The sequence below is a fragment of the Amphiprion ocellaris genome, chromosome 2 (assembly GCF_022539595.1).
Source record: "Amphiprion ocellaris isolate individual 3 ecotype Okinawa chromosome 2, ASM2253959v1, whole genome shotgun sequence".
Taxonomy (NCBI): Eukaryota; Metazoa; Chordata; class Actinopteri; family Pomacentridae; genus Amphiprion; species Amphiprion ocellaris.
This window is the reverse complement of record NC_072767.1, coordinates 23,133,818-23,143,360: the sequence shown is the minus strand read 5'-3', so window position 1 is coordinate 23,143,360 and position 9,543 is coordinate 23,133,818. Positions and strand designations below refer to the sequence as shown.

The following is a 9,543-nucleotide window of genomic DNA, read 5'->3' as shown; positions in this document are numbered from 1 at the left end:
ACCAAAACTACATAACAAACTATGGATTTTGCCTTGCTGGAAATCCTACTACAATGTCAACCACCTGCTTACGCTGACTATAAAAGAATATGCTTTCGAAAAAAGTTAGGTCAACGTTTGCAACACATTGTAGAATTTAGATGTTACTTCTTTATTGTGAGCAAAACTACAAAAACTTAATTAGTGTAGATTATGTTGTGTCCTAAATAACGTACAACATGATGTGATTACAAAAACAAAATAAATGTTAGAATGCAGGACAGATAAATGCCTTGGTAGGTCACTGGCTAATCACAGACGCATGATGGTAAACTGACTCATGGGAATTATAACAAAATGTCCAATCACAAAAATAACAGAAAAAAGGAACAACTTCGTGTAATGTTGATCACACGATCAATCTCCAAGTCTACAGCTTTCTGTTCTAGTTTTGAAACACTGTTGGATTTTTTTTTTTGGGTCAATGAACTGACTTTTACTCTCTCCCTACATCCTTCTGTATCTTTTTCTTGCTCTGTCTTTCCTCTGTTGTCTGCAGGATGGCAGCAATGCTCTGTCCATTGCACTGGAAGCGGCCCACAATGACACAGCTGTGCTACTTTATGCTCATATGAACTATGCTAAGACCCAGCCTGCTGTGGTGAGTCTGTCCTCCCACCCTCCTCCTCCTCAGTGTGAATAATTCAGCTGTTGAGAATATGTAATTTGGCAGGAAAGTTCTATTTAGTGTCATTGACACACACAAAGAATAACACAAAAAATGACAGAAATGATGGTTGTCATGAGTTTGATACATGACTTCCTGCTGCAGTTTTGATCAGGTTTACCAGCCTTCAGAAATAATGAATATCAACACTAGAGTCTAAAGTTCACTTTTTTTTTTTTTTTTGCGTGAGGTTAATCCTTAGTCATTGTCTGAAAGGTTTTAAATTCACCAGCCTTGAATCTTTTTGGAAGTGGCATGTAAGCAGGCTGAAGTTGGTGTAGGTCACACTCACAACATAACTGTACAGTGAGCTATGTCTCTTGTATTTAAAGTGGGTAGGATCAGTTCCACAGCAGCGCTCCAAGCTGTAGTTTGGGTGTGGGCAGCACTGACTGAAGGAGCACTACTGCCCTCTTTAGGTTTCACCAAGCTCCTGTACATTGTGGTCTCTGATAGAGGACATGACCCTGAATATCTAATTACCATCAGTGCTGTTAATTTAATTAATTACAACAAGTGAATTTAAAAGTAGCAGCAGTTAATGTATTATTGTCTACAAAGTATATCTGTATACAAACTATTTATTATTTATTTAATTGTAACAAATGTTCTTGCATGATTCAACATGCAACTTCCACCAATTAACACCTGCACAAATTAATGAAATCCAATACCACTGGTTATACAAATTATGCGCAGTTTTTGTTGACGCTGTTGTACAAGTGTTAGATCATTTGTTTTACTCTGAGGTCATGGTGGTGGTGGTGTACTAGACTGTTATACTGAGGGGTGTTTTATCCCTTCATGCATATAAATAGGGAGGACAAAAATTTGATACACTTCTCAGTAGAAGCCCAGTGCAACACAGTCTTTAATTATAACCCATAGACTCGATGGATGGAGTCACAGTGGTGTCACCTATTGGTTATTGGAGGTTTTCAAGCCTGGAGTCTGTAATTTAGCCGTTGCCATCCTGGTCTACTGAAACTGGACAATGCAAACAGGGATTGGATCTCACTGACTTGTGAAGGACACTGTGCATGGTGATACAGTAGCGACATGTCAATCAAAAGTTAATCCTGCCCTATAACACACCATGCTTTATGATCTATTTTATACTAAATGGGACCTTAATTCGCAAAATGAATTAAGGTCTAAGGTTTTAACTAAATATAGGCATTTTTGGCTGCATCACTAAAAACTAAACATTATGACGGTAAAGAGAAATGTTCATGGCAGGGCTGTTTAACTGCATTAGACTGTACAAGTCTGCCTTGTAAAATGACCACTGTCTGTACATTGACTTGCAGAATTAACAATCTCTACATTGTGCTTTTCAGGGGAGTCCAAAGGCCCAGCCAAGAAGCCCCACGAGCCCCCACAAGTCTTGGCCTGAAGAGTGACACAATTATAGCCGCTCACCGATTCGGACAGACCAGCAAACATAACTGGATCTGAGCTGTGAAAAGCTCCACTGGAATTTACTTAAATATATATGTATTTATATGTTGCCATATGTCTTGCATTTCTAAGTATTGTTAATATGAGAATGTTATTTTTCCATCAAAGTGGTGAATGATTATATTATATACTTATATGAGTTGTTTAAATGAGGTCTCCAGCACTTGTTTTTTCTGTGACAGCAGTTGAGACCTTACATTTATTATTTGCACTCCACTAATATTTTACTGTTAAGGACGACATAGTAGCACATGATGTGAGCCCACACAGTGATACAACAAGAAGTATATGTATAGTAAATCCCAATGTCCGCACTACACATAAAATGACTACACGAGCTCTGTGAAATGGCACATTCTTGCTACTTGCAGTGAACAGCACAATGTGGACGGAGACACCAAATAATGCGATGAGGCTGGTGTGTGTTGCTCTATGTTTGTCACTTTCTGTCCTGCCAAGCTAACTGATGTGTAAACCTCTTCACCTGTATAATCAGCACTAACTATATATATAAAAAAAATCTGTTTCTCTCTCTCTGCATATATATATATATATATATATATATATATATATATATATATATAAAAAAAATATATATATATATATGTATATTCATCTCTGAAATAAACATGTTTACATAATAGTTGCATTGGTGTTTTTCTGGAAGCTTTTGAAGATTTTTTTTAAATGGCCAACACATTAAAGGGATTAGTGGACTGTAGACTTTAAGAGTCTGCTAAACAACTGAACCTATCTGCGCTCTTAAGTGTCACACTAAATTTACTGATATGTAGTATGACAACAGAGACAAGCTCAGGTGAAATCTGAACCTACTGAATCTGAAATAAAATAAATCTGTATTAAAAATCCAATGCCACATCCTTAGAAAACCAAAACGATAAGCAAACATATTGTTTTCATGCAAGTCACATATCAAGGAATTATTTAAATTTGACTACATTGTGTCAGTGAGCAATACCATAAATTGCTGTTAAATGTAGGCAATTTCACAATAGATTTGTTTTTTATTTGTTGATGACATCCTTAAAACGACTGTCTTAAAAGAATGAACTGGCTGTGACAGTTTAAATAACTAAGCCCATAGTAGGCACGTCACCAGATTTACAATCATATTTCTGAGGCCATTGTCTCTATGTGTAGCCCAGTGATAAACTGGTGACCTGTCCAGGAAGTCCCCTGTCTTCACCCCAAGTCAGCTGGGATAGACTCCACCCCCCTGCAACACTAATGAGGATTAAGTGGTGTATAGATATTGGATGGATGGATTTTTGAGGCCTACTGGAAAATGTTTACGTGCTTTAACTTTCTGAACCGCAATCAGTTTCTGGGTGCTTTTTGCTCCTGTCAAAGTTTTAGTCACTGTAGGCAAATTTTTCACTGCAATATAAAGTCCTGCACCTCCATGAAAACAGCACACCATGGCTAGAAGTAGAGAGAACTCAACAATGTGCAGTATGACACATTAATACTGCCTAAAATTAATAACGCCAGCTGACTTGCAGGTTTTAGGGTGAAGAGGTTTCATGTTTGAAATGCACATTATCTTCCTTGAATACTGCACATTTCTGCAGCACCTTTCCACACATTCCGTCTTAAACACTCCCTTATAACACTTGGCTCTATGAAGAAGGAAATAATTTTTCAATTTTTGTTTTTGGGCATTCAACACTATCTACTTGTAGGTGTAAATAAATAATGGAAGAAAAGCTTTAACTTAAAATCAGGTGTTCTAGGTGGGTAAGGAGAAAATTATTCCCTACGGTGTGGACTTTGTAAGTTTGCAGGCCTTTGACATGCACAAATAAACTGTGACACAATAAAGGCCAGATCAAACCCCAAAAAGCATATGGGCTCTTTAAGTACTTGTAACAGCTCTCTCCCTACAGCCCCCACGAGTTTCTGGTGACAGTCATACTTGGCTACCATCATGCCATCATACCCCCTCTTTGTTATCTGCAGGTTTTGCTGTAATTAAAAAAAAAAAGGCTTGAAAAAGGAGGAACAAAATGGGAAACTGAAAAACTGACTGATGCATCATTAGTCATGGCAGCACTGTGACAGTCAGCAAGCTGGGTCAGGTATGTAACTATCACCTACCTCAAGATTAAATAGTTAAGAATGTACATTAGTCAATAAAAATAAATAATACTACAAGTTGCTAAATGCAAACATTACAGGTGTTATTTTTCAATGCCTATTTCAATAAAGTTTGAAGAATTAAACTCAGCCTGCGACTGTATTGCACTATATAGTGTAACCTCCCAGTGTTCAGCAATAATTAATACTGTTATGGTCCAAATTGATGTGTTAGGTCAATTTAGATAAATGTAAGTGAAGTAAGTGAAGCAAGTAGTAATGTAGAAGACAGCAGTATTCTTCTGAAGCACAAGACAGTCAGCTGAGTGAGGTTTAATCATGTGTGGAGAACATGCATTATCTAAACTTTTTCTAAATCAGGTTTGAAATTTAATCCTCCAGTTTTCATCACAGGGGTGACAAAAAAATCCAAAGGCAATAAAGTAAAAATAACCAAATAAATACGATTTAGTTTACTGTTAGAAAACCTTCTAATGTTTTACAGTATACAAGTCAATCAATTCATAATCATTTAAATATCAAATGATTGGAAGTTGTATTGTTTTTCAGCAATTATATTATTTCTATGTTGAACTGTAGGGTATTTATAAGTAAAAATACATTTAAAAATTTTTCAAAGCGACTGCATTGAAAAAATACAGGCCCCAAAGTAAGAATTTAAAGCAACACAGGTAAATACACTTGTGATCACTGACACACAATTTAGAAAATCAGTGATCAACGAAACAAAATTGCGTACGAATTTCCAAAAATTGTATAAAATTTCCCTTTGTAAACCTGTTCACAATATGACCTGTGAACATTAGGCCTCTCAGATCAGTCTGAATACAGTTGTGGAAGTAATGACAGGTGTAGAACAAGCCATAGCACCACGAGTCAGAGCTGGAAAAGTTGTTCTCCTAAAATGATGCTACAGACATCGGGCTACAGAAGGCACAGTCTAACAGATGGCCAAGTGTTTCAGGCACAGGGTTATCAAAGGAAATCTGAGTTTCTGTGACAGCTCTGACAATGTGAGATTAAACTGTGCAAACAAACATGAAAATTAGCCTGCTGAATGTTGGGAACACATTCTTTGGTCAGATCATACCAAGGGGAACTTGCTGGGCTTAGAAGGGCTTCAGAATGTTTGGTGTAAACCTGGCCAGGGTTATCATCGTGAAAGCATACTCCTGACAGTGAAGCACAGAGGTAGGAGTGTGATTATATGAAGCTGCACGAGTTAAAAAGGTGCTAGAAAGAGGACAGTTACAGATGGCACCATGAATGTCTGTGGTTATACCAAAATACTGGCTGACAGGATGGATCCTGGTAAGCAGAAGCTTGGCAGAAGTTGAATATTCCAGCATGATAATTATTCAAAACACACTTTCAAAATCTCCAAGAGGTTCTAAAAAAAAAACAATAAAAACTATGATGTGGCCCAGTGTATTGCTTTACTTGAATCAAAGACAGCAGCTTTGAGGTGTTTTGAAGAGAGAACTAAAGCAAACACAATCCCTCTTACATGGGGCAATTTTAAAAAATGGTTTGAGTCTCATTAAAGAAATATGTACTGACTTGTTTTGTATTGACTTCCTAGTGGGGGGTCTGTATTTTTAATATAGCGATTGCATTTTTTTTGTTTTTAATTTGACATCAGAACAAATACTCTACTGTTCAACTCGTGAGTAACACAATACAATCATTCAATACATTACTTGGTACAATATGAGATTATCGTATTGAGAAAGCTTACACCACAATACTGACTGAGCTCAGAGAGGATACTGACCAACAGGGACTCCTACGTACATCACTACGTGCAGCCAAAGCCATGCAGTTCCTCACTAAAGGCTACAAGGAGACAATCGAAGGTAAATACAGTCTTATTAATGACAAAGCTAGTGCTGAACATGACTGTCTCAATACTGTCATTTAAATGCTTTTTTAAAAATTAGTTGGAAAAACATACATTTAATAAAACATATAATGAAAGGTAAATTATATTTTATTATGACTGTAAAGAAAGTGTAATTATACCGATTGCTATTTCTTAATTATTTGAAACACTGTTCTGCCATTGTTTATCTGCTTTTGTATAAATGCACAATTTTAAACCAGTATTATTCTCCAAACAGACATCCTGAATGATGCGATCTTTGATGAAAACCATGAAGAGATGGTGATTGTCAAGGACATTGATTTGTTTTCTCTCTGTGAACATCACTTGGTGCTCTTTTTTGGCAAGGTAATTTGATAAAGTAATTGGTATTTACTTCCAGATTTTATATCTCCAAATACTACTGTGCACAACATTTTGAAACAGCAGAAATCAGTTTTGTAGGCATTATCAATGACATAGTAAATAAATGATTTGTTTCACTGTGTCAGGCTCACATAGCATAGCTCCCAAACAAGAAGGTGGTTGGTCTCAGCAAGCTGGCAAGGTAAGTGATACCACATGCATGCTCGCACGCATGTTTCATTGTTTTCATTTTTAGTTTTTCTTTCAGAATTGTTGAGATCTACAGCAGGAGGCTTCAAGGTAAAAATAACTGGCATTTCATTCTTCTTTCCTCATTTATACTTCTTTGCTTTTAATGTTCTCATGTTGCCATATTATACGTCATGTGTTACTTTGTCCACAGTTCAGGAGCGTCTCACCAAACAGATTGCTTCTGCCATCACTGAGGCATTGGAGCCTGCTGGAGTGGCAGTGCTCATTGAGGCATTGTAAGTCCTCATCCACATTAAACTTGGTCAATGGAAATCTAATTCTATCTTCTCTTTTGGACAAATCTAAAGTGTCATGGTTACTTTCATAATGCCGGGTGCACACAACACAGAAAAGCATGGTGAAACCAGGATGATGGCTCCTAGATTTACACTACAACTCTAAGATATGACAATAAATTGACGTTGTGAAATCACTGAATTGACCTTTGGGGTTTTAAGGTACCTTTAACAACATATTGTTGTGTCCTTTAGGCACATGTGCATGGTGATGAGAGGCGTGCAGAAGATGAATGCCAATACTGTTACAAGCGTCATGCTTGGAAGATTTCATGATGATCCCAAGTGCAGAAAGGAATTCCTTGCCCTAAACAAAGAAGTGAAAAGTTATTACATGAGCAGAATTTTCGTTGTATGCAGCACACATGTTATGCATGAAGTATTTATTCATACATCATTAGTCATGGTAGCATTGTGACAGCAAACTGAACCTGATGTACACCCCACATCAATACTCCAAAAATTGTATAATTAGATATAAAGTTTCTAAAATGAAGAAGACAAATATAAAGGCAAAGTAACCACCACACACTGGTGTAATGACTGGTGTGCTGGGTCTATCTGGATATATTACAGGGTGTGGGAAGATAAAGTGTCTAGTATTCACCTGTTTGGAAGTTCTTCCCTTTTTATTGCTTCTCAACACTGAATCATTGCCAAATTAATCGGGCTTTCTTAACAGGAAGAAAACACTCTCTTTCACGTCACCAAGCAACTCTTTCATGTCAAGTGAAAACATATTTCTACAAAATAATGTCAAATAATCTAAAAAAACAAAAACTGAGAAATAAGTGATTGCACAAGTATTCATCCTCTATAAAGTGAAGCACAAAATACTCAGTAGGGCAAAGGTCTTTCTTGTGTTGAATAAGGTGGTCAAGTGTGACACAGACAGTTAACCTAGGCCTCGACTGACTCAAAGTTAATGAACCGAATACCCATCCACCAGTTGATCTGCACACCTAAACATCACACTGCTCAGTATTCTGAACTGAATGCCAATGATTTTAAATAGCTCCAGAGGATAAATTAAATCTAAAAGCAAACTGCAGATAAGATACAAGTGTGTATTTATAATAACTAACATAGTCATTCGCCGAGTTCTATATTGTCAGACCTCTATGTAACAAATGCAAATATTTTTTTAACTATGAAATCAGTTTTCATATACTTCAAACTAAAGGAACATAGTTAACACCAAGTTTGGAAATCTGAGGATAACTTTTTACTCAAAACACAAGACAAGATACAACGAGCGGTCTTAGTTGACAGAGCGTTTGCTCCAATCTAACATGTGGATGATGAAGTCCACGAATCGTAACATGTAATAACCCGGGTCTTAGCCAGTGTATTGCAGAGCAGCCTCTGCTGGTCCTAAACATAGCATAAAATGTTTTAAATACTAAAGTTACAATGGGGCGGCTCAGTTAGGGATGGCTATAATGGTTGGAACCACTCACCAGAAAATTGTATGTTTAGGTAGCTAAGCGTGAATCACAGAATCAATCAAATGCGGCTCCATGACATTTTATACATTTTATGAAAAATTAGAGACTCGTAAGTGTTTAAAGGAGGAATTTGTATAGATGTCAGCTTGTCCCACATGGGTGTGTTGAAACCTCTGTGATGTCTTAGACTCAGGGCCGCCAGGGTGGTAAAACCAAGGGATATCCATTCTGAGACCACTGGGTAGGGCTCCAGACTGTGACCAAAATGGTGGCATATGCAACCATTTTTTGAGATTGTGCGAGTTAAAATGTCAAGTAGTCGCATTCATTGAAGTGAATGATGATTATTAAATTTCAACTTTTTGTGACAGCTCAGACAGAGTGAAGAACATTGTACAATGTGACCCTCTATACACTGAATCCAAGAAAAAAAATCTTCCTTGCTCTTTGGCATAAAACTGCAAGATTAAACTTTGCTAGAAAGTATGAAAAGAACCCAGATGAATCTTGAAAGCTCATTCTTTGGCCAGATGAGACCAAGATAAATTAGTTTGGCTCAGATGGACTCCGGCATGTTTTCTGTTAACCCAGTCAGGACAACCACAGTGAGTGCATCGCCCCAACACTGAAGCATGGAGGTGGGAGTGCGATGACATGACACCAAATGACTGTGAAAGACATAGAACATAGGTAATATATAGATGACACCATGAATAACCGTGGAGATCAAAATACTGGCTGACAAGATGACTCCCAGTCTGCAGGAGCTTGGCAGAAAAGAAATATTCCAGCATGATCCGATCCGAGGCACACTGCCAAAATCACACGAAAGGTTCGACAGAAGAAAAAGTGAATACTATGTTGCTTGACTTGAACCCTTCCAGCAAAGAGGAGCAGAAAAAAAATGTCTGAAGAATGGCAGAACATCCTTCCAGAAATTATGCATCCTCCAAGTGGAGTCCATCCTGAGCACTTAAGTTAGTCACATGAAGTACTGAAAAAAAAATCGAAAGGTGTACTGACTTTGCTACACTG

General features: G+C 37.3%; 1 protein-coding gene and 1 pseudogene across 2 annotated transcripts in view; both read left to right on the top strand.

Annotated features, from left to right (window-relative positions):
* Window positions 1-2,301, top strand: part of kank3 (KN motif and ankyrin repeat domains 3) — a 36,772-nt gene extending 34,471 nt beyond the window's left edge. For both annotated transcript variants that reach the window (XM_055019060.1, XM_055019062.1), the window contains exons 11-12: window positions 539-640; window positions 2,047-2,301. In XM_055019060.1, coding sequence (XP_054875035.1) covers window positions 539-640; window positions 2,047-2,109 — 165 coding nt within the window. In that variant the 3' untranslated portion in view covers window positions 2,110-2,301. The remainder of the gene's footprint in view (window positions 1-538; window positions 641-2,046) is intronic.
* Window positions 2,302-5,547: 3,246 nt separating this feature from the next.
* Window positions 5,548-8,554, top strand: LOC111573846 (GTP cyclohydrolase 1-like; annotated as a pseudogene).
* The last annotated feature ends 989 nt before the right edge of the window (window positions 8,555-9,543 follow it).